Genomic DNA, 25,405 nt, shown 5'->3' with positions numbered 1-25,405 from the left:
ACGGTTACTGTCCCCATTGTACAGATTGGGAAACTGAGGCCCAGTGAGGCCAAGGGACTGACCCAGGGCCCTACTGCCAGGCAGGGGCGGAGCAGGGTTTGGAGCCCACGCCTGTCTACACAAGGGGTTCCCACCTGAAACCTCCTTCTTTCCCTGGGAAGCCCCGCGCAAGCCCCATTCACTGTTAGTTAACCAGACCTTGCCAGGCTCCCCGCGTGGCTAATATTAGGACCTGATGATGTTTCAGTGCAAGAATGGACAAGGAACAAGGGGTGTGTCCCCACGGGAGGCTTGTGGCCCTTTTGCTCGCACAGTGTTTGACTAACCTGCCTTTACTCCCCCTTGGCCATGCACACCTGGGAATCCTTTCTCTTTAGGGACCGTGAGTGGATCCCAGTTGTCCCTAGAGCCACCTGACAGCCATGGGGCCCACCTGAGGCCTGGGTCCCCGGTGTGGGTTCCCTAATTACTGCTGGAAGCCATCCCTCGCCTTCAACATGCTATAAATAGGAAGCTGGAGGAAGAATTGGAAAAAACGCCGCTGGCTCTTTTCCCCAGCGTGGGTGGGTTGAGTTAAAACCCATCAGGCCGCTGGCATTGCAGTGTTGGAAAGCCTGAGGGGGTGGAGGGCGGCTGCCGCGGCTGAAACCCAGAGGTGGCCCTGGACTCGGCCACATCCTCATGTTTTCATTCTCATTGGCAGCGCAGGCTGCAGAATTGGATTCTGAAGCTGAGAGTCCTCCAGTGACCTGCCCCTTGGGGTAGTGACAATGACTGACTGTGATTTCCCCAAGGCCACAGTGTAGCCCAGCCTGACTTTGACCCTGCTGACATGTTCCAGGGGGATTGGGAGGGACTGGTCCTGGCGATGCCTTGACCTTCCTCCAGGAGGGAAGCAGCAGCCTCCAGCCTCTCATGTGAACTCCGCCTCCACCCGTGGTGTCACCTGCCCAGGCCACTTCCCCTCTCTGGACCTCGGATTCCTGGACCCTAGGTGAGGTCCCAGACAGCTCCAGTGCACTCGGTGGAAAGCCCAGCCAGGAGAGCAGCGTCATCATTTGCCAGTGGTGTGCGTGAGAGCGTGCACGGGTGCATGTGCAACTCTGGTTATAAATTGTGTATTAAAAAAAACCCCGGTGACGCACTGGGAAGGGTACCTGTGCAGAAAGTGAACTTCACACTGGTTGGAAGATCCTTTGCAGGTAGGACCATCTCAGCAGTGTTTGGTAGACTCTAATACTAGTACAGTATAGACAATAATGTATAAAAAGTTCTAGTAGTCACAACCAGGCATGGGCTCAGAGAGGTGAATCGAGTTACCCAAGGTCACACAGCTGGTAAGAGGCACAGCCAAGACCGGAACCCAGGTCTGTCTGACCTCAGATCCACCGTGACGCTTGGACTCCCACATCACGTGGGTTTTCCAAGATGAGTTGCTCAGATAGATCCCTTGCCTGCACTTCTTTTGTGGCCGGGGTCGGGGTGGGGGGGGCGGGTAGCAAAAAAAATCACTCTGCCTTTCCCAGACTTCCCTCAGGCCTCACCAACAGATCACTGAAATGTTATTTATCATGAAAACATCTGGGAACAATAGCACTTCCCAGGGCCAAGCTTGTGCTGTTGGCTGTTAAAACGCTGTTTAGAATTAAAGTGGAGGCGAGGAAGGTGTAACCCAGGAGGCTGAGTTGATGGGTTGATGCTGGGCTGCCTGGTTTTGACTCCCATGGGTCTCTGGGCAGGTCACTTCGCTTTGAACCTGTTTTCCCACATCTGGAAAATGAGATCCTGACCATGGGTAATGTGCTCCACTCTCCCCGTGGGAGCAGAATATCAGAAGCCCCCCAATTTGTTTTTCACATCTGGAGATGACATTTATGAATTACCCCAGCGTGGGTCTCCATGTAGACAGTCGGTGCCCAATCAGTGTTTAAAAATAAAATGAAAGAGAACAAAGTGCAGTGGGGTCTGTTGGGGAACCAAGGGGCTGGATGCACCGGGAGGACCTCAGCCCTGGCCGCCTGCTGCCTCCCTCTCACCTGGAGTGTCCAGACCAGCCCAGGCCTCCGATTATCTTAGCCTTGCTGCCCCACGGGGGTGAAGGGAGCATCTAACATTCTGTGTGCTTAATTCGCGTTTTTATTTGGGAAGCTAGAGGTTTAAGAGTGGGCAGAGGGAATGCTAGACTTAGAATGCCACTGGGGAAATGGGAGAGGGAGGGTGAGGTGCTTCAGCCCAGGCTCCTAAGTCAGCTCACCAGGTACCAGAAAACACCGTCTGTGGTGGCGGCAGCACTTGTAACAACAGGTGCCTCATCCGCTGCACTGGCCCATCCCTCCTCCTGGATATCTGCCTGGCAGCCGTCACCTCCTTCAGGTCTTTGCTCAAACGTCTCAAAACAGACACTTGCCCTGCTGGCCTGTTCAACATTGCAGCACCCCCTGCCTCACCCCCCAGCACTCCTCAGCCCCTGCCCAGCTTTATTTTTCTCCACGACACGAATCACCTCGCAGCACAGTCTGTTCTGTATTCTGTCTGTTTCCCCCAAGGATGTCAGCTCCCCCAGGGGAGGGACTTACCTGCTGCCCAAGGTGTTTGCACATGGCCGGTGCTCAGGTGACTGACAGGAGGGAGGAAGGGCTTCCTGTGTCCCCGGGCCTTTGCACTTACTATTGTGTGTAATCTTTAACTGCCTGGAGAGGTGGGTTCTGTAGTCCCCGTTTTTATAGATGAGGGCATTGGAACTTGGTTGCATAGTAATTTAGTAACTCGGTGCCTTCTTTATATCATCCACAGTCTTGGGGCTTGGTCCTTCCCTCCCTCCTTCCCTCTCTCCCCTTGCTCTCTTTTTCCCTCCCTCCATCCCTCCCGACTTCCTCAAAGCACCTGTATTGTGCTGGGCACTGGGTCTGGCCCTGGGAAGAGGGAGGTAAACCCAATTTGATCCCAGCCCTCAGAGGCACGAGTCTTGGGGTGGGGTGGCCAGAGCTGACACAAGCCCCTGCCACCCAGGGTCCTAAGTGCTCTAGGAGAGTTATGAGTCAGAACTGCTTGCTCCCCTGTGCTCCCCTGTGGAGATCTGGGTCTTAAAGGTAGAGTAGGAGCTCCTCAGCAGACCAGGCAGGGACAGGCATTCCAGGCAACACAGCATTGCTCGTGGCAGAACCACACATGGTCCAGTCTCCCTGAAGCAGGATCTAGGCAAGGAGGAGTGGCCAGCGAGGGGCCTGGAAGGTGTCCTGGGGGCTGCAGGTGCCCAGCCAAGGAGCTTGGACTTTATCCAGCTGGCACTGGGCCAGGAGAGATGTCAGTCCAGGAGCCTCCAGCTCGCCTGGGTTTTGCCGCTGGGAGCCTGGTAAAGGGAGGGAATAATGGGGGGTGCTCAACTGAGGTTTCTGCCCTGCCCAGGATTCTCCGTCCTGTCCTTCGTCTCCATTGCATCTCACTCCCCTAATTGCTCCGGGTTTCCCCTCCAGAGAATAATGTTTACAGCCAAGGCCTTATTTCCCGGAAGCCGAGGATAGTAATTACTGCAAGAATTCTTACAGTTCCTGTAAATCCCGCCAGCTCCTCTAAAGGAGCGTCGACCTGGGTGGTGGCACTGCGGTGATCTGTACCAAGAATTCCGAAAACACTTAATTCCTAAAAGCCCCTTGTATCGTCCTCTGAGCTCTGTGTCTCCTGCTGGTTTCAGAGCCAGAGAGGTGATACTGATTTACGAGCATCATAGCAATTGCAGTCATTTCCCAGGTACCTACCACTCACCCAGCACTTCACACAGAACATTAGCCCATGCAGTGCTGGCATCAGCGATGGACACTGGAGTGGTTCTCTGCTGTTACTGAAGCCCCGAGAGGTGAAGCAACTTACCAAGGGCCACACAGCTTCTAAGAGCCAGGGAGCCAGGACTGGAGCCTGGGTCTGTCTTCCCCAAGGCACCTGTCAACCCGGCATCCCTCTTCCCTGAATCCCTGCATGGTCTGTAGCTAACATCCCAGCCCCTGCCTCTCTCCTCTCACTTCTGACTTGATGCCCAAGGAATAAATACTGGGCTCCTTGAAGTTTCCTTGTCACTTCACATCCTATTCCTCTGCCTTAACCGCCCCTCTCCTTCCCCTGGCTAATCCCAGCTCCTCATGAGAAACTCAAGAGTCACTGCCCCTAGGAAGCCTTCCTGATCTCCCCCAGGCCCTTCCTCTGGCTGCAACCATTCCAGCCTATTGCCCTTCCTGTTCCCTGTTGAAACGATCTGCTTAGACGTCCACTTCCCCAACTTGATTTTAAGTTGCCCCCGGGCAGATATCTGAGGTGCCTCAGCATCGTTAGCAGGGAGCTGGCATACAGTAGGCACTGAATAAGTGCTTGTTGTACTGGGCAAGCTCCAGGCAACCTCTGAGCCCCCTTTCTGTTGGAAAGTCCCAGATCCTGCGGCTTGTGCGATGGACATGTTTCTTTCTCCACCTTTCCCCTTTTGCGTGGTGGCGTTGTATAGGAAGGGCTGGATAGGGCACCACCAGTTGGCCCAAGAGGGTGGCCGCCCCCTGCCTGGCAGCAGAACCCCTGGATGGTGTTCTGACCCAGTGATGCAACCCCGGTGATGGCCCCTATTTTACAGAGGGGGAAACTGAGGCCCCATGAGACTCACCTGAGGTCACACAGCTCATTAGAGGCACGGCCAGGGACCCGAGGTCTGCCTGAGCCCAGGCCCCTTCTCTGTGCTGAGCGGAGGAGGTGGGTGGGAGTCCAGGGCAGGCCCAGCAGGACCGGGCAGTAGACATTCTCAGGCTGTTACCCTCCCTTTCTCTAAGGCCTCATCTGTCTGCTCCTCTGTCCCCAGATATTCTCACGTTAACACCAAGGCTGGGAAACAGGAAGGACCCTGCCCTGCCGGCGGCAGTTAAATCCCCGGGTGGGGGGCAAGTCTGCGTCTGTAGGAGACCAAGCACCAGCTCTCACCACGACAGGGAGAAGGTGAAAAGGGGCTGAGCACCATTCTGCCCCTCCCCCGGGCCAGACAGCCACAGTGCTCGCCTGCCTGGGTGTGTTCCGGGTCCTTCTCCTATTTAAAAAAACTACACAAAACAGGCTCACCGTAGAGAAATGAGATCATAGACAAGAAGAAAACAGTTACTTAATATACCACCCCTAGAAATATTCTTTATAACATGTCTGTATCCTTTAAGATTTTTTTGCATATATGTGCAAAATGGATACATATATATGAATATGAATATACACACGCATATATAAATATATTCATATTTTGCCTATGTGCACTATATATGCAAAATATATACATAGATATATAATATATGCACATGTGTGTATAAATAATCTTTTGTATATGTTTGCATATATATGCTATATACATGTATACATATATCCATGCAAAAATATATATGCAATATATATACATATATTTGCAGATAGAGCAACAAAATGGAATTATACTGCAGGAATGCTTTTGTACCTAGTTCTCTTTCATTTTCTCTTCTAGGACTAACTTCTCATGTCATGAACGGGACCTGCAGCCTCATTCTCAGTGGCTGTACTATATTCCATTTTTCCAGTTAGGCCCACTTTATTTAGTCAGGCCCAAATTGATTTTGGGACACGTAGGTTGTTCCCAGTCTTTTTGCCGTATAAATAATGCTGCAGTAAACATGCCTGGACGTTCATCTTCACGCACCTGCATAGCCAGAATAACTTGTGGAAGCCGGGTAACTGGGACGGAGGCGAAGAGCTCTTACAGCACACTGACTAAATCCCTCTGGTGTCAGCTAGACCTCCGTGTGAGCACACGTGCGCGCACACAGGCAAGTTGCTTAATTCCCCTGAGCCTCCGTTCTCTCCTGTGTAAAACGGAGCAGCAGATATGCAACCCGTATCCATCGTTCTGAAATCCACAAAGCTCTCCTTTGTAGCAAAACCACCCTGTACCAATGTACTGACATGAGGTTATTAATAGTATTTACACACGGTGTGACTATTCATACATTTTGCTGCGGAAATATTAATACGCTTGCTTGTGGGCTGTTGCACTACACCAGTGTTTACCCACTCTTTTGGGTATTTTTTTCGTTATCATCCCCCAAAGGGCCTTTTAAAGCTTTTTCTTAATTGCCGTTCCATGAAATTTTAATATCATAGCTAATATTGTACACCTGTACGTGTGCTGTATGCATATCTGTGCCAAGGTTCCCCCCACCAAGAACCAATTTTCACCCCCTTAGGGACAGTATCATTCCTGTAGAGAATGCATGACGTAGACCAGCAGTTCTCAACCAGGCGCGGCTTTGCCCCCCAGGGTCATTTGGCAATGTCTGGAGACAGTTTGGGTTGTCACAGCTGTGGATTTGGGCATCGGTCGGTACAGACCAGGAAGACTGCTGGCCTCCTCCAGCGCACAGCGCCGGCCCCCCTGCAACGGGCCAGAGTTCTAAGGTTGGCAGAGCCTCCTCTAGACCCCACTGGGGGTTCCTCCCAATATACAGTGTGTGCACTCGCCTGTGGCCTTTCTAAAATCTGAATTAGAATGCATCTGGCCCCCGGGTTAGGGGGTCAGGGCTGGCGGAGCTGTAACACTAAAACCTACTTCACAGGTCGGTGGGAGGACCCTTTGGGGGCTGATGCAGTGAAGTGCATTTCTTGGCACCTGGACGTAGTCCATGCTCACCCAGGATGAGCCAAAGTGCCCAAGTGCCGGACGTCCAGGGTCCTGCGCCTGGATGCTGTCTCCACATTGAGAAATACACGTTCGGGAGCCTTTCAAAATCACTAGGTTTGCCTTCCAAGTCCCGTTAAGTGGGTGCTGGCCCCAAGGATGCCCAGGGCTTTTCCAGCATGCCTGAAAGCTTGCGTGGGCACCAGCTCCTTGCAGATGGGTCTGTTATTTTGTTTGTGGGCTTTGACCAAGGTGCAGTGTCTGTTTGAACATGCCTCTGGGCTTGGCCAGCAGCCAGCGGTAAGCTGGCCTGGAGCAGTGCATGGGGACCAGCCCCTGAATCCTGGAGCTCAAGATGGAGGCTCCCGAGTGCTCTCACCCACTTGTGACCCAGTGAGCCACGTGATGAGCAAACGGCACCCTGAAGCAGGCAGTTCTGCCCTGACTTGGGTTCTAAGAGTTGGCCAAAGAGACACCATCCACCAGGCATTTTCCAGGGCCTCTCTGGCTTCCCGAGGGCTGCACTGGGAAGCAGAGGTGGATCAAGTTGTGAGTTAGAACAGGCGGCGCCCTAGACCCTGGTCAGGGTCTTTGAACAAAACCACAGGCTGGGCTGGGCACCAGAAGGAAACGGGGCCCTTGGCTCTGTTCCAGGCGATGGAATGTCGGCCCAACTGGTTTTCCTCCTTCGCTGGAGCTGGGCACTCATAAACAAGGGAGCTGCCAGGCCCGTCAACAGCAGAGAGGTCCCGGGCTCTGCCCCTGCCCCTGCCCTGCCCCCACTCCATCCGTGCTCCATGCCATCTCTGCAGACCAGCCTCTTATCCTCACGGTGGGTCCCTAAGCCTTTCCTGCAGGGCTGCACCTCAGGGTGGATGGGATGGGTCTGTCCAGTCCCCAGCATAGCCTGCTGTCAGTGAAGATGGTGTTTCGCTTCACCTGTTCCTAGGCTGTTTTGTCACGTGCACTGCCTTCTCCATTCTCCCCCAACTGTTCAATCTGACTCACTTTTCAAGGCCTGGGCCATGCCATGTGCCCTCTGTCACCAGCCACTCCTGAGCCCCTGTGTGCACTCTCCTCCCCTTCTGTCTGGGGCCCCGAAGTACTTTGGGTACCTGGGATAGGAAATCATTAATCATGGGGCCCAAGGTGACCAAGGGGGTGGTGTAAGGTGGAATTGTCTGCCCCTTGTTCCTAGTAAACTTTCTGTAACAGCTTTGACATCTCCGTATCAGCACTTAAAATTCTACTTCATTGTTTTCGATGGCAGCATGGATTCCCTTGCAGGGATGAACCTGTTTACAGATGCCCTTATGGAAAGATAACTGGGTTGTGTTTGCTGTTAACCAAAAACCAAATGCTGCTGCTGTGAGCATCTTTGGGTGTGTGAGTTGATGTATGTATGTATTCGTGTGTGTGTTGTATGTTATCTGTGTTTATTATGTATGTGTTGTCTGTATGTGCAATGTGTATTATGTGTGTTTGTTGTCTGTATGTATTTGTGTATATATATGTGCGTGTGTGTGTGTGTATGTGTTTGCATTTGTGTGTGTGTATGTGTTTTTGTGTATTTTTTTGGTGTACATGTATTTGTGTATATATTTGCATACGTGTATATTGGTGTGTATGCATGCGCGTCTCTCTGGGTGAATCACCGGAAGCAGGGGTAATGGAGCAGTGCTGTAAGATTGTAATGTGCCCACAGATCGTGGAGGGGGTGGTGGGTGTGTCCTGCCCGGGAGAGATGCTGGAGGATTTGGGATCCTGAGGCAATGGACAGACACACCGGCTCCCCGCTTCCTCCCCGGGTTCACACTTACGTCAAGGCTGCAGTTCTGTCACCTGACAAGTTGCACCATCGCCTGAAATAAACATGAGAGAGATGTTTTGACATGTGATGTTTCAAAAAAAAAAAAGAGTCAAATTTTGCTGAGACTGTTTTAAGAATCCCTCCAGGAGAGCCAAGTTAGGGTGGATGGGAGCAGATCCCATGAAAAGGAGATGCTAGGAAACATGAAAGAATTATGTATTTACGTAGAATCATACATTCTAACGTTTATTTTTAAAAACTACCAACAGCAAATGTTACAAAATACAAAAAGAGGTAGAATTTTAAAGCTATGTTTCCCTCTCTCCCCCTCCCCCCGTCACTCGGTTCCCCTCCCAGAGGCAAGTGTGATGACAGTTTTCCTATGTCCTTCTCACATATTCTGTGCATTTTCAAATATTTACGTATATATTTTTCCTCACTCCACCTGTTGCTTCCAGCCTTGCCTTATTCACTTGACAGTGTATCCTGGAAGTCACTCCATATCAGGACACATACATCTTCCTCATTCCTTTGAATAATTAAAGAGTATCCCATGCTATGATTGTTCTATAATTTTAAAATATAAAAATACATTAAAAAAAACAAAATTCCCTTTTATCTTGGCTCATCTTAACCTTAGGACTGTAGACCTTTTATTAATAGAACTTTAGACTTAAAAGGAAATTGAAATTGTCTGTGTAAAAGTATCTCAGGACTTTTAGAATGTTCTCTGCCCCTTCCCCACAAAGTGAGGCATAGAAGGTTCCTGGTTCCTGGTTATTTGGGGGGGATTGTCCTCCCTCCCTGGCTCCATCTCTCCCGTTTTGCACCTTAAAAAATTATCACAGGGCTTCCCTGGTGGCGCAGTGGTTGAGAGTCCGCCTGCCGATGCAGGGGACACGGGTTCGTGCCCCGGTCTGGGAGGATCCCACATGCCGCGGAGCGGCTGGGCCCGTGAGCCGTGGCCGCTGAGCCTGCGCGTCCGGAGCCTGTGCTCCGCAACGGGAGAGGCCACAACAGTGAGAGGCCCGCGTACCGCAAAAAAAAAAAAAAAAAAAATCACAGTCGCCAGTCCGCTTTCACTGTCAGCATGCTGAACATGATGTTTTAGAAAAGAGATTTGTTTTTTAAAATGTAACAAAAATTAAAATTTAAGGGCATATATGAAAACAGACGGTCCTGGGATATATCAAGAGTCTTTAAGTAGACAGTAATATCGTTCATGGACATGAGAGAGGGGTCCGGGGATCATCTGTGGATCATTCATTCACTCACTCACTGATTCATTCATTCATTCATTCACTCACTCATTTTCATGCATCCATCCATTGTCAGTTGCTCCCCTGACCACCGTGGCTGTCTCTTAACTTGGTGCCAGGGTTTGAGGGTGAACACACCCCAGTGCCTGCCCTCAGGGAGCTCACAGCCTGGAGGAGACCGTCAAACAAACAGTAAGCACAGTCCAGCACAATAAGCTGTATGATGAGCTGAGCACAGGGGGATTTTATGGGGTCCCAAGGGGAGACCCAGTCCCGCTGCCGATGGAGGCAGTCAGGAGAGGCTTCTTGGAGGAGCTGGTGCCTGAGCTGTGTTGCAGGGACACATTCCAGGCAGACCTGGGCCAGCACTGGCCAGCAGCTGATGGACTATACCAAGAAGTCTCCCAGAGGGGCGTTTCCTGGGTGCAGTGACAGCAGGAGTTGGTGGAATGGGGCATAACTGGCCATAGACTTGGAGCCGCCTGTGTTTGAATCGGGTCCCTTCACTCACTCCTGAGACCCCGGCTGAGTCGCGTCACCTCCCTGTGCCTGGGTCTTCTCATCCGGCAACTGGGGATAATTCACAGTACCTGCCTCTTAGGGTTGTTGGGAGGACTGATCTCGGCAGCTTGGCACGCAGGAAGAGCCGTATCAAGGTCCCTTCTTGTTGTACCTGCCCATCTGTGAAATGGGCATGTGAAAGCATCTCCTCTGGGACTTAAGCTAGACGGTGCACATGAGAAATCTGACTTGGTGCCAGGCGTGCGGTGGGTGCTCCTTACACGTTCCTGGTTATGACTACTTTTTTTGCCTCTTAGCCCACCTCCGACACCCAGAGCATAGGGTGCCTGCCGGGTTTCTGGAGTCTGGGAGACGCCGCCTCCGAGGCCAATGAGAGCCTGGGCCCCCCAGCCCAGCTGTCCTTTCTGTTTATAGACTTGGAGGTGGAGGCCGTCAGGAGAGCCAGACAGCCTCCACCGACCACGGAGCCCTGCGGGGCACCCCCCGCTGGAACCAGGCACGCCTCCCGAGGACCAGCTGCCAACGTGTGTTCCTGTCACTTTAGGTGACACACTTGCCCCCTAGAGTCAGCGTGTCTCTGCCGGAGCTGTCATTTTGCAGCCTGCGTACCCGGCTGGGCCCTGGAGGAGGGCAGGTATGCTGGGGTCAGTTCACTCCGTGATGGAGGGGAGCAGCTGGCTGATGTCCGGGTCAGGAGAGATGTTGAGGGATCTGGTTAAGGCAGCCCCTTTGCTCTCAGCTGAACGACAGGGCTGTCAGGCCTCCTTGTTAGAGTGTTTGTTTAAACGATGTGCTTCTGGGAACTAAGCGTGGACGTCGTCGTCGTCATCATCATCATCATCTCGCCTGGAATCTATCATCTCGCCTGGAATCTATTTGGCACTTACCGTATGCTGGGCGTGTGCAGCTCTCACCAGATGTCTTACAAAATCCCCCCAACTCCCCTAAGCGCCCTCCCCATCCCCATTTTACAGATGGGAAAATTGAGGTTTTGAGAGGTTTGCTCATAGCTACCAAAAGGCAGAGCTGGATTTGCCCTGGTCTGCCCCACCTCAGAGCCTTCCCCACCTCCCAACTCATCAGAGCCCTGGGGTAGGTTCATTTCCCATCTGCAACCTGAAAGTCCGTGCTTTCCGTTGCTAATCACCAGGCACTGCTAGCTTTTCCGTAGAGTGTTTATGAAACCTGATTTCATTCAAGGAGTGAACAGCATCATTTCATCATCAGTCAGGTGGGCAAACCCAGCAAGGGTGTGAACAGTCCAAACGGGCACTCCTTTAAAGGGGAAGAAACCAATCCCTCTTCACCAGGAAACAGCTGACAGCTCACACAGGCCGGCTTGGTGAGCTCTGGACATTAGCCACCAGGCAGAGGTGAGCCATCAAGTGGCAGAAGGCCCCTGAGACCTGCCATCCCTAGCCACTAAGTCACCAAGAGAGGAAACCGAGGCTCAGAGAAGTGGGGGCTTTGCTCGAGGTCATCCAGAGAGGGAGCCAGCGCTGAGCCTGGCACCTTTGCTCACCACGATGGGTCAGCGGACCCAGTCCAGGAACAGGTGTGTTCCTGTGGGGGGAGCTGCATCACCACCGCCCAGGTGGGCCGGTTCAGCCCCCTCACTGAGGCCCAGCACATGTCCTCCACCTGCTCGTCACTCTTGCCCTGTGCACCTCTCTCCCTGTGCCCACCTCCGCGCGCCTCCCAGTGCCGGTTGTGTTTTCTCCATTTGTCTTGCTCTCTGTCTTAGCTATGCCCCCATCCAAGCCACCACCGTGTGCCACACAAAGCCACACCTGGCTATACCTGACTACACCTGGCCAGACTGCACTGTTGTTCCCAGAGCCCATTGAGAGGGGTCAGAAACTGGTGTCCCACCAACCTTCCCCTGGAAGCATCATGCCCCACGGGCAGGGGCACAAGGCCTGGCTTGCGTTGCCACCTGAGGTGACACTGTGGACTCCGAGAAGCCCATCAACTGCACCGACGCCTCCTAGCTGGGACACAAGTCCACAGGGAGGGGACACTGCGCGTTTTTGCTGACGGCACTGGGAGAGCGTTCTGAGGGCTCCTGTCCTGCACCGTTCCTGTCCGCTTCCTTCTGGCCTGACTGCCTTACCTTGTTCTCCCTTCTCTCCTTTTTGTTTTTTCATTCCTCCCCACCTTCCCTCTTTCCTCCCTTCCTCTCTCCTTCTTTATTATTCAGTGAGCACTTAACTCTGTGCCAAGAGCTGTAACTAAGCTCCGAGAATCCAATGGTGACGAGACACAGCTCTCCCCTTTTGGAGGTTGTGTGTACTGGGAGGAACAGGCATCCAAGGAACCGTCCAAGTGCTGAGAACCCCCAGCCGAGGCCAGGGCTCGGAGGGACAGGACAAGGACCTAGACTCAGGCGGGAATCTGCTCGGAGGGGCCACCACGCACTCTGCGGTGTGAGGGAGGCCGCCCTTAGCCAGGCGAACAGCTGTGCTGTGAAGGTGCACGGGGTGTTTGGGCATCACTGTGGCTGCAGCACGGGAGGGAGTGAGGGTGAGAAGAGGTGACCAGGAGAGTGGGCGCTGGACATCCAGGCCCTGCGGGCCACAGTGGGACAGACAGTGCTCTTAAGAGCCTGGAGCGGGGGTTACAGGGTGGATGGGAGACACACTGGGGGACTCGGCCCATCCTTGGCCTGCTGCCCCCCTCCTCCCCTTTCTGGGCCTGAGGCCCCACCCTGGGTGCAGCTAGGGAATGCACTGTGGTAATCAAGCACAGACCAGGGGATCAGGACACCTGGATTCGAGGCGTGGCCAGGCATCCTTTCATCTCTCTGGCCCTCAATTTTCCCATCAGTGAGATGGTCATTGAAGGCCCTACAATAGGTCTCCATGTCAAGCCAGAGCTTGGAGAATGCAGCGGTTTGGGGGAGTATTTTGGGGCTTGGGTGTCAAGCAAACCAAGTTCAATTTGCAGCTCCACCACTTTTTAACTGTACCACCTTGGGTGTGTCAGGTCCCCTCTCTGGGCCTCAGTCTCCTCCCCTGTACAATGGGTCCATTACGGTTCCTTCCACATAGCGTTGTTTGGGAGCATTAGATGGCAAAGTGAAAGGTCATGGTAATCACCAGCGCTCACAGTAATGTTAGCCCTTGATACTATTGTTAGTATTATTGCTCAGCCATTGTGCAAGTCTGATCTGGGCACAAGGCAGGGAGGTGCCACCAGGCCCCGGGGGCACTGGGACAGAGCCAGCGTCACCCCAGCCTGGGTCCCATGACACCAGAGCACCCTGCACAGCTGAGAGTGTCCAGTTGCAGAGATGGGAGGGGGACGCACATCTTGAATTGCCCCGTCAGCCGCAGGCCACCGAACACCGTTCTGACTCAGGCTTCTTTCCCAGGCGGATGTGTCAGACACCCCAGAATACATGCAGGCATAATATTTTCTCTTTTCCTCACTCCTTCCCTAATGACACGGCCTTTTCTGGGTAAGGAGCTCACACCTACTCAGTGCAGAAAAGTTATTTTCAGAAACATATTCCTCCAGCAAGTATTTATTCAACAAGTACTCCAGGCCTGGCATGGTTCTAAGCACTGGGGTGCAGCAGTGGATGAAGGAGTCCCCATTTTCATGCAGCTGACAGTCTAAAGGGTATAGATCAGGGATCAGCCAACTGCCTGTGGGCCAAATCCAGCTAGCCACCTGTTTTGTAAATAAAGTTTTATTGGAACACAGGCATTGTGCTGCTGACATGGTAACGACAGGAAAGCTGAAGTTGGGACAGAGACCCCATGGCCCACAAAGCCCAAAATATTTATTATCTGGCCCTTTATAGAAAGAGTTTGCTGGGCTCTGATAGAGATTAAGAAATGAAGAGCCCCCTTCTGATTTGTTTTTAATTCGTGATGTCTACTATATGATAGTGTTGGAGGAATGATTTAATTAATTTTATTTAATTTTATTATCTGATGATATAGGGATAAAAAAATCACAAGTGTGGATACTAACGAAAATCATCATCAATAATAGAAAGACAGCCGATTTCCTCACCACATACAGTGCCACTGGTATCAGTTTTCTGTGGAAACTTCTGGAGGTTTCCTTTGCTTATTCTCACATGCATTTACATATTTGTTTTTACAAAGCTGGTATCAACACATGTGCTGTTTTGTTACCTTTTTAAAAGAGTAATATTTGCTAGTATAAGGCAGACATCTTTCTGTGACAGTAAACATTCTTTCTGAGCATCATTTTCTTTGGCTGTGTTTATTCCATCGTGTGGATATATCATATTGTGTATTTCACCGATCCCCATCTTACTGGATATTTAGGACAATTCAGTGTTCTGCAATGTTATGTCCAGTATTTTGCAATCTTTGCTCTCCTGCAGGGAAGCGTCCGTGTTCATAGGTCTTGGTGAGTGTGTCTAATGACTTTCTTGAGATGAATTTCTGGAACTAAAATTGCTGAGTCCAGGGTATGCACGTTTTAAATTTCAGGACATGTGTTGCCACTTGTTTAAACACAACCCTCAAAGGCGTCTGTTAGGCTGGTCTCCCCAGCCTGGGTGTTGGAAAACTGTCCATTATAGGTCCTGGGCTGCGGCAGTCGTGTTTGCCTGCAAGACGAGGACCTAGAATTTTCACCTACCACCAGCTTGGGGCTTGGTGAGCTAGCCTGAGCAAGTGGTTTTTAAACCCGCCAAGTTCGCGAGGCTTTTTTAGAGCATTTTAAAGTGCATTTCCTCATCTGAGCCTCTTGAAGCATCCTGGACAAGGTGGGGGGCTGGAAGGAGCCCAGAAAACTGGGTTCCAGGCCCCGCAGCTCTGCCTCTCACTCCCCGTGAGAATCCCTGCCTCTGAGTTTATCAGCTATCTGAAAAAGTTTATCATCTGAAAAGGGCCAGCTGAATAGACTCAAGGGTCCTTGGAGATCTAAATGTTAAGATTCACGAGTTACCTGGTGGTCCAGTGGTTAAGACTTCGCCTTCCAGTGCGGAGGGTACAGGTTCGATCCCTGGTCAGGGAGCTAAGATCCCACATGCCTCATGGCCAAAAACCCAAAAACCATAACACAGAAGCAAAATTGTAACAAATTCGATAAAGACTTTAAAAAATGGTCCACATAAAAAAAAATCTTAAAAAAAAAAATGTTAAGATATGATGACTTGGTGTGACAAATGACAGCTGAAATTTGGATTGTGGCTGGTTGATATCCATCGGGGGTGCATGTCAAAAAAAAGACCTGCCGATGACCCAAATGCGGGACTAATTTGGACACGTGTGTTCCTCAGACAATGCTTCTCTTTATCCATCATGTATTTTCAGACCACCTTGTAGATATCTACTCATCCGCAGACAGTGAGGGCTTTTATAGCAGCCAGTAAGGCGAACTGATTTGGAAGAATACTCTGCCTTAAAGCTAACTTAAAAACCTGACTTTCAGAAAGTTTCACAAGAGTTTTGGACCGTTTCTGTGGTTGATCTTGAGGCCTCGTAGCCCTGGGAGTGAAGATCAAGACTTGCTGATCTGAAGTGCCACCGGGGTCTGCTACAGTGACGAGACATGAATAATTTGCACTGCGCACAAGGTTACCAGGATACTAGTGGGAGAAAGTACTGACAAACAGCTTGATTTCTTAAGCCTCGTTTGCAAGATCAATTCCCTTAGATGATCCTAACCCCTGGAGTACTCCAGATTTTGGGGTCCTGTGTTAAAACATAGGGACTGAGATGGCATTCAACCAAATACTTAACATCTGCGTTGTCCAGACATTGAGGCACAGAGAGGTTAAGTAAGTTGCCCAAGGTCACACAGCCTGAATACAGGATCTGTGTGATGGAGCCTGGATTTAAATCCAGGCATCTGGCTCCAGAAATAGTACTCATTCAAGGGAGACTGAAAAAAAACAGGTCAATTATAATGAACATAATTTGGGAAGTTCTACAGCAGTGCTCTTCAGTAGAAACTTTCTGCCATGATGGAAATGTCCTGTATCTTGTGCTGTTCAATGTGGTAGCCACACGTGGCTATGGAGCCCTTGAAATATAGCTAGAGCCGCTGAGGAACTGGATTCTTCGTATTTTTAACATTTTAATTAATTTAAATGAAATTTAAATAGCCACACGTGGCTAGCGGCTATCATATTGGACAGCACAGATATAGAGACTTGAGGTCTAGGGAATGGTGGGAGCTGGCTCCTGAGCCAGCCTTGGGTGAGGGGAGTTCAGGGAAGGCTTCCTGGAGGAAGAGCCAGCAAAGCTGAAATCTGAATGACAGCCAGGTGGTGGTGGCTGCTCCAGCAGGTCTGGAGGTGAGGGATGGCCAACTGAGGAATGTGAGAAGAGGAAAGCGGGCTGGAGCAGCCAGTGGGAGGGGCTGGGAGGGCCTGGGGATGGAGGAGGGGCAGGGGACGGTGGGGAAAGAGCCCCACTAATGAAAGTCCTACAAGCCATCCTTATGGTGTTTGGACTTGACCCTGGGGGAGCTACTGAAGGGTTTTGAGCAGAAACCCTGCAGGCTTAGATTTCAGTTTTGGAAAGTGTAATAGGAAGAGAATATATGGGGACGGGGGGGAGCAGAGGTGAGGGAGGCAGGGGGACCCCAGAGCTGGCCAAAGTCTTCCTGATGGAGACTTTGAAGGGCTTGGGGATTGGTCCGACACGGGGATGAGAGTGACAGAGGAGTCAGGGATGCTGCTGTCCGGAATCCTGAGTCTGGCTTTAGGCAGTGGAGGGAGAAGACCTCCATCCCTGCCTGCGGGGATTACAGATCCCTGAGCGTGAATCTTAAACCTCTGCGGGAGGACCCACAAGTGGGGATGCGTGGAAGCCAATGTATTTTGCTGAGCACCATTTATTCCCCCCACACCCTGCCGCCCAGAGCCTTCCAAAGGACGTCAGGAAGCATTCCCCTGCCTCCTGCCCTGATTCCACCCTTAACATCCTTCGGAACTTGCCATGCTGATTTCCAGAGGCCCCACCTGCAGATCCCTTCCTCTATCACTCAGCATCGAAAGATCCCCATCTCTTGGGGGTTTTGAGGACCCGAGAAGAATCACACTTTGCCAGGAGTCCGTCCCCCTGCCTGACTCTGGGGAGGGCCGTGAACCTGATTCTGATTGCATCAGCTCCTGTGTCCCGAGCACCTCTATGCCAGGCACTGAGCTTAACGCGTTCCAGGGCTTATCTCCCTGAAGCCTCAAAGCAACCCTTGTTTTTCCACTGAGGAAACTGAGGCTTGGATGGGCGGGGTCCCTTGGCCAGACCACCCAGCTGGGGCAGAGCAGAGACAGCAACCTCTCCCCCCGCAACCCTGAGCTGTAAGCTGTCCCTGAGCGGTCACCCTGCTGCCTTATGCTGAGCTTGGCACACACGGGGCACAGACCTAGCATGTACCTTGCAGCCGTCTGCAAGCTGCTGGGGACAAGGATGTCGAGTCCACCAGAGGCAGCCCCCCCAGGCCCCGACCTCTGGCCTCCAAATCCGACCCATGTGGTGGGTTAAGTTAGGGAATGGCCGATTCTGTGACAACTTTGAAAGAAGTAAGCAGCTGGGACCATGCTCAGATGACCACTTCCATTCCTGGGTCCCAGGGGGAATTCTCTTAAGGATACTGGGCGTCTGACCATGTCAGGTGACCTTTCAAGGCAAAGACATCCAAGTTTCCCCACCTAGGGACTGACTGACTCCCTCAGGCGTGCTAACGGCCACCCTCGCATGCTGCTGTAGACTTGCAGTTTGGATGGACTGTTCCAAGGCTGCCTTGTATGTGCTACCCCTCCACCCTGCGATTCTCTGCCTAGGGAGTTCTCCTGTGGGAGTCATCAGAGATGTGTCACTTCAGCCCCAAGGACGTTCATCGTATGGTTGATTATAACGGTGAACAGCAACCTAAATGCCACGACACTTGGGGATCGATTAAAGGAACAACGCTGTGTCGGGGCAGCGAACATTCTTCAGCCGTTAACCGTGATGCTCTAAAGGAGTGGACCCAGATGAAATTCTGGGCAGGATTATAGCAGAATATGGTCACTAGGTGATGGGTGACTTTTAAATATTATTTTTTGTGCTTTTCTGTAATTTTGACATGTCTTGTAGCAAGCCTTTGTGATTTGGGTAACGAGGAGAAGGAATCTACAGGCAGCGAAATGAGGGTGTGTGAGTGTGGTTGTTTACCAGGGTGACTGAGAGGTTTATCCTGACTCCCTGGGGTCCTTGCACATACCTCGCCCATAGTATCCCCTCATGGGGTACGCAAGTGTCTCCAAAAGGTGAGAGAAAGAGAATGAGGAAGGAGATGGGCATTTATGGGATGTTTCCTGAATGTCAGGTCCCGCCCTTGGAGCTATCATGTGGGTCTTCTCATTGGCATCTTGCCACGTCCCTGTGCCCCAGAGAGGGAGACAAAAGCCCTGAGGTCACACAGCAGAGCTTTTTCCCGAGGCTCCTGCTCACTCTGCAGGACCACACATGTTTGCTCTGCTAAGGATGGCTCCGTAGAAGCTGTGAAGAGGCGTGCTCCCCACTGGGAGGAAGATAAGCTACTGCAGGACAGTCTGCCCACCGCCACTAAGTACCTACTGGGTGCCAGGCAGGCTCTGGGTGGGGAACACAGGTGATGGAGTGTCCGATCTTAAAGGCTGCCTCGGCTGAGTTACAGAATCTGTGTAGTGAACCCCACCCCTGGTTCCCAAGTGCCTAGCACATGGTAGGTGCTCAGTAGATGTCTGTTGCATAAATAACTTATATGTCAAACTTTACCTGGCACAAAAATGAGTCCAGAGTAGGCAGGGAGAGTGCAGGGGAAGGCAAGGTCACTGTGGGTTGTTGCAATGGCTCGGGCTGGGAGGGATGGATAGGAAGGGGGAAAGGTACAAGCAAAGCCACAGAGGCTGGAAGGTAAGGCTTGTGTGGGATGCAGTGAGTAGGTCTCGGTGGGTGGAATGGGCCTCTGTTTGGGGCAGGGCTAGGAGATGGGACTGGACAGGAAACTTGAGGATCAATTGCAAGGGGTGTTGGATCTCAGCAGGAGGACAGTAGGGAGCTGTGGGAGGTGTTTGAGCAGGAGGGGCATATGCTCCAGAGCACCTCGTGGCAGGACATGCCTCCTGACCCCAGTGGGACACAAGGAGTGAGACGCTCCTGCTGCTGTTTCTGGAACTGGGGGCCAAGTTGTTCTCACCCCCTCGCCCCGTGACCCCCAACTCCCTCCATATTCCTCATCCACTGGCTCCAAGCCATCAAGAGATGGTGACTGGGAACATCCTTCAAAGCTCAGAAGCCAAGGCCATTTTTTTTTTTAACATCTTTATTGGAGTATAACTGTTTTACAATGGTGTGTTAGTTTCTGCTTTGTAACAAAGTGAATCAGTTAGACATATACATATGTCCCCATATCTCCTCCCTCTTGCGTCTCCCTCCCACCCTCCCTATCCCACCCCTCTAGGTGGTCACAAAGCACCGAGCTGATCTCCCTGTGCTATGTGGCTGCTTCCCACTAGCTATGTATTTTACATTTGGTAGTGTATATATGTCCATGCCACTCTCTCACTTTGTCCCAGCTTACCCTTCCCCCTCCCCGTGTCCTCAAGTCCATTCTCTACGTCTGCATCTTTATTCCTGTCCTGCCCCTAGGCTCTTCAGAACCATTTTTTTTTAAACATCTTTATTGGTGTATAATTGCTTTACAATGGTGTGTTAGTTTCTGCTTTATAACAAAGTGAATCAGTTATACATATACATATGTTCCCATATCTCTTCCCTCTTGTGTCTCCCTCCCTCCCACCCTCCCTATCCCACCCCTCTAGAGGTCACAAAGCACCAGAGCTGATCTTGAATTGCTATTGTGCCAATGGCCACCCAAGGGGCTGGAGTTTTGGGTTTGCCTTGAACATTCCGGCTGCTCCCCAATCAATAACACAGAGGCCCAAGTGTCAGCCAGTTCAACAGTCAGTCACCGGGGGACGGGCTTTTAATTTGCTGAGTGAACAAGTTAAGGAGGCCAGCACTTTGATGGAGACCTGTGGGCTTCCCAGCGTGTGCCAGGTACCAGGTTAGGCCCTTTGGCTAGTGCTGTGGTTAGCAGGACCCTCTCCCTAGGGTCCAGGCTGAGGGCAGAGACCAGTCACCGAGCAGTTGGTGACAGAACCGGGGATCCGGGCTGCGTGGGGCACAGTGGTTGCCAGTTTGGACTTGCAGTCCAAGCCCCCTGCCTGAGTTTGAGTCCCACCTCATCATTTACTGGCTGTTTGATGGGGGGGCATGTCACTTCACCTCTCTAAGCCTCAGTGTTCTCGTCTGTAAAATGGGGATTTTAAAGAGCTCCACCTCATGGGATTGCCATGGGACTGCAGCTCAGCGAGGTGATATGCAGACAGCTTGATCAACACCGGGGACAAGTTAAATGCTCCACGAAGGCTGTGCTGGTGATGCTGGTGGTGGAAGCATGGCGACCGTGCGAACCTGGTGGCGGGGGACGGACGGGGGAGCACCGTAACCAGACTGATAAGTCCTGGGGGCAGTGAAGATGGAGAGAAGTTTGGCCAGGGGTAGGGTGGTGCCCACACAGGACGCAGGAGGGTGACCCCTTCATCTCAGTTTGCCTGGCTTTGGCACCCGCCGTCCTTCATCCTGCGATGTCTTAGGCAAACCTGGATGGTAGGTCACCCTCGTGCCCAGCACAGACGTTTGGACCCACTTCCGAGAGCGGTAGGGAGCTGAGGTGGGTTCGAGCAGGGGGCGATGCACTGTGAGTTACCAGCTGGGACCAGGTTCTGAGCATTTTCCCTGATAGAAACCTCTGGCTTGTCCTTGCAGGATCAGCTGAAGCAGTGTTTCTCCAGGCGGACCCCCGAGGCCAAGGACACTGACACCCTCGTGCAGGAAGCCGACAGCCAGTATGGGACGTGGCTGCACCAGCACCAGAGCGGGGAGAGGTAGGGCGTGCGGGGCGGGGCCTCTGGGCGGGAGCCAGGGTGGCCCATCTGCCTCCTGATTTCTCTGTTACTAAGTAGAACTGTTTTGTCTGTAACTATAAGAGCAAACCATTTCTTTTTATAAAACAGAAATTTAGAATGTACAGAAAACTTGTTTTCAAATGATATATGAAATGTCCAGAATAGGCAAATCCATAGAGACAGAAAGTAGATTTGTGGTTGCCGGGGGCTGGGGGGAGGGGGAGGGGAGTGACTGCTCAACAGGGACCAGGTTTCCTTCTGGGGAGATGAAGATGTTCTGGAACCAGGGAGCGGTGATAGTTGTGCAACATTGTGAATGCTCTACTGGTAAATTTCATGTTACGTGTGTTTCATGAAAAAAATTACATAATTACAATACCATAAAAAAAATCAAACTGAAAATGAAAATCGTCTCTAATCCCAGCACACAGATATAACCTTCATTAATGTTGTTTGTTGTCTTTCTAGACTTTTTTCTGTATGTATATTGTGTGTTTACAAATATAGGAGCATATTACAGATACTGCTCTATAAGCTATGTCAGCATTTAGTATCACCGCTGTTAGAGGCTTGTAGGGCCCCTCAGGTGTCAGCCTGGCTGGGAAGAAATATTATTATGACTGTGGCAGAAGCCTGGAGGTCACTGAGCATCGCCTGGATTCAGGAGGCAGGCAGGTCTGAACTCCAGCTTCACTCCAGCTGGCTGTGAGGTCCTGGGTAAATTAGTCATATTTGCCGGATTTCACGCTCCTTCTCCATAGAAGGGGGATGACGCGCATAAAAAGAGCCAAGGTCTGTTGAGCGGACAGGCCGAGCACTGTTGTAAGCACTGAAACATAACATTTAATCCTATTGCCCCATCTTGCAGAGGCAAAGACTGAGGCACGTGGGGTTGTCAGCAGGGTAACCTGTGCAGCAGTTGGCATATTTCCCGGCACTTAGTAGGAGCTTGATACATTGCACCCGTTCGTTGTTTTAAAAATGCAGTTTTTCTTCTCTCCCTTGGGGGGGGATCGAACACAGCAGCAGCTTCGTGGACAACCGGGAGGTGGGCTTGCCGTGTTCTCAGCTCACACTTCCCACCGGCGGGCCACAGGATCGCACGGTGTTTTGAAGTCAGGGAGACCTGGGTCGACCCCGGCATGGCCACTTACCAGCTGTGTCACTGTGTGACTCAGTTTCCTCATCTGTGGGTCTCATGCCCAGGGATATGGTGTGTCCATGGCTGAGCTGGACTCAAACCCAGGTCTCCCATCTCCTTCCCCTGCCCCCACCCGTCAGGAGCGGCCACACCCCTCTGCTGGTTTATGTCCCATAGCTGTCATTGGTACTAAAGCTGGGTGGAGGTTGATGGAATTGGAAGTGGGTAAGAAAAAGGGAAGCACAGGTTCCTTCCAGTACCCATGAAGCCTTTTTGTTTTCTTTCCTACCCTGTGATGTGTGTTAATCAGTGAGCGAGTCTGGAAGCCTGGGTGTCCTGGTTTTGCGGTCGCTGTGTGACCCTGGGAGGCCCCTTCTCCCTCTGGGACCTGGCATCTCCCCTGTGTCCTGGGGTCGCCCCCTGCTGTCTCCAGGAGGCACTGCAGCTCCTCCTCCGGGAAAGGGCCCCGGAGCTGCTGTGCTCCCAGCCCTGAGCAGCGGCGCCACCTGCAGCCTCCTCAGTGGTATTTCCCTCATTTTTTGTGGATTTGCCTCAGTCGCACCCCACACCCAAACATCCTGCCTATTCCAAGGAATAAATTCTTCCCCGAGCTGACGAAAGCATGGCTGTGCTCCTGCAGTGAAACACCAGTACACCTGGGTTGCAGGTTCTGCCCAAGGGTGCAGCTCAGGGGTATTTCAGGGCAGACCCTCCTATCAGTGAGGTGGTGTCTGGTGTGCCCGTCCCCCCTTCCTTAGGGTTAGGCTTTCCTGTGCTCTTGGCTTTGGGGTCTTTTTAAGGGGGGAGCGGAGAGCCTATTTAATTTAATGGTTTGATTTATTGACATATTTTCTATCTTGTGTGGTTCCAATTATCCAAGTGGTACTTGGAATACTTTATGGGCAGAAATTCCAGGAGGAGAGGGTCAAGGACCTGGATTCTGGGGTCAGGTCTGTCCCTTTGGGCGGGCTACTTCACGTCTCTGTGCCTCGGTTTCCTCATCTCGAGCGAGGTTAGTATTTAATTTCCTGAGGTTAATCCTGTCTCCTAGGGCTGTGGACGTTGCAGGATTATAGGGTAATCACCGTAGGACTGTGAAGAGGATGGAACGATACAATTTTTAGCACAGGGCCTGGCGCATAGTAAGCGCTCCGTAAATCTCGAGTGAGTGAGTGAATGAATGGATGGATGAAACAATGCAGGAGATTCCCCCCCTCCTGCTCTCCCGCTGGTGACGGCCAGTGATTATTTGGTCTACATCAGCGCTGTGCCACAGAAATACAGCGCAAGCTGCAAACTCGAGGCAGTTTTAGTGTTCCAGTAGCCACGTCAGTAGAAAAGAAACAGGCAAAATTAATTTTAACAGTATGTTCTGTTGAGCCCAGTAGATCCGAAATACTACCATTTTAACATGTAATCACTATAAAGTTATTAACGCGGTATTTTACGTTCGTTTTTCTTCACTCAAAGTGCTGGGAATCAGTGTGTACTGACTGTACTCAGGGCCCAGCTCAGCCCTCACTCGCCGCATTGCAAGGGCCCAACGGCCCACATGTGACCAGTGGCTCCCGTATTGGACGGCGCAGGGTTAGAGGGTCTTGAACGGGACATTCTGCACCCATTCTGCACCTGTTCAGGTGTTCTAGAGGCACCATGGACAGCACCTGGCTGGGCCCAGAGTGGTTCTCCTAACTGGGATGTTCTGTCTCTTGTTTCCTGGCATATAAAGCACAGCCCACACCCTACCTTCTGCCACTTCCCTTCCTTGAAATTCAGGTCTCTGAAACAACCTGCCCGACCAGGCCTCCCTCCCTTCCTTCCATTCTCATAGCTTGGCCCCCGAGTCCCCATCCCCGGACAGCAGTGCCACGTCAGCTCAGAAGCAGCCCCCCAGCAGCCGCCTGTCTTCCCTGTCCTCCCAAACGGAGACCACCTCTGCTGGGGACCAGCATGATTGCTCCAAGGACCAGCAGAGCACCAGCGTGGACCGATCCAGCACGGACCTGGAATCCACTGACGGGATGGAGGGGCCGCCCCCAGCAGATGCCTGCCCCGCAAAGAGGGTGGACGACTTCTCCTTTATCCATGTAAGTCAGTCGTTGGGAGCACGTGCTGGAAACAGTCATTTCTTCTTAAAGGGACGTTCTAGCATCTCCCGATGAATTACCCCTTTCCCTGGTAGAGTCTATGTGCCAGGGCCCCCTGTGGTGGGTGCAGAGGGCACAGTCTGAGATGGGACTGAAGTCTACATGAGGCTTGTACCTGCCACACACCCGCTGTGTGTCTTGGGGCAACTGTCTTCACCTCTCTGAACCTCGGCTTCGTTGTCCACCTGTAACCAGTACAGTGGGTTTCACGGCTGTGAATGCAACCATATGTGTACAAATTAAAACTGAGCTGAGCCCTCACCTGTTAGGCGAACAGGCCATCTGGCCTCTCACCCCTGGCGGGTGGGAGGTGTCTGCCTGAGGCCTGCAAATCTAGGCGTGCAGCCTGGACTTCGCTCAGACCAATTCTGCTGGGGGTTCTTACCAAGGTCTTGACAAGTGGGACCACGTCCCTGGAGCCAGGGAATCCAAGCCTGTCTGTAAAGGGGAGCCTCCTCAGGCGTGGGCAGCCCTCAGAACTCAGCTCTTCTGGGGCCCACGGAGAGCCATCCTACAGGATGCTAGCCACCCAAGTCCAACTGCCTCCTACCCAGCCCCTTCTAGACCTGCAGGGGTCAGGCAGGTTGTCCTTTTCAATCCTTGAGACACAGGGGTTTTATTATTCTCCTTCCCTGACAGTAGGGCTACCTGCCCACCCTCCTGAGGATGCAACATCTAAATGATGCAAAATCCAAAACAGACCCTGTCTCCTCAGTGAAGCCTCACGTCCACACCCTTAGAGATGACGACACAGATGCCCCCAGAGAAGGACCATCACTGCTTTAGGTGTGGGGCTTCCTTTAGGGCCTCAAATGGGATTCTCCTTCCTAAATGTGGTCACGGTCTCTCTCTGGCATCTCTAAATAAGGGCAGAAATGAGGAAAGGCACACACTCAGTCTCCACTGGGGCACCCCACTGTATAAACATGGACAGG

At 52.0% G+C, this 25,405-nt stretch overlaps 1 protein-coding gene across 1 annotated transcript in view; it reads left to right on the top strand.

Annotated features, from left to right (window-relative positions):
- Positions 1–25,405, top strand: part of KIAA1671 (KIAA1671 ortholog) — a 188,155-nt gene that overhangs the window by 148,920 nt on the left and 13,830 nt on the right. The window contains exons 7-8 of the mRNA XM_032602723.1: positions 21,043–21,161; positions 24,155–24,410. Of these exons, the coding sequence (XP_032458614.1) occupies positions 21,043–21,161; positions 24,155–24,410 (375 nt within the window). The remainder of the gene's footprint in view (positions 1–21,042; positions 21,162–24,154; positions 24,411–25,405) is intronic.

The sequence above is a fragment of the Phocoena sinus genome, chromosome 14 (genome assembly GCF_008692025.1).
Source record: "Phocoena sinus isolate mPhoSin1 chromosome 14, mPhoSin1.pri, whole genome shotgun sequence".
Lineage (NCBI taxonomy): Eukaryota > Metazoa > Chordata > Mammalia > Artiodactyla > Phocoenidae > Phocoena > Phocoena sinus.
Note: the sequence above shows the minus strand (reverse complement) of the source record. Positions and strands in the feature narration are given on the sequence as shown.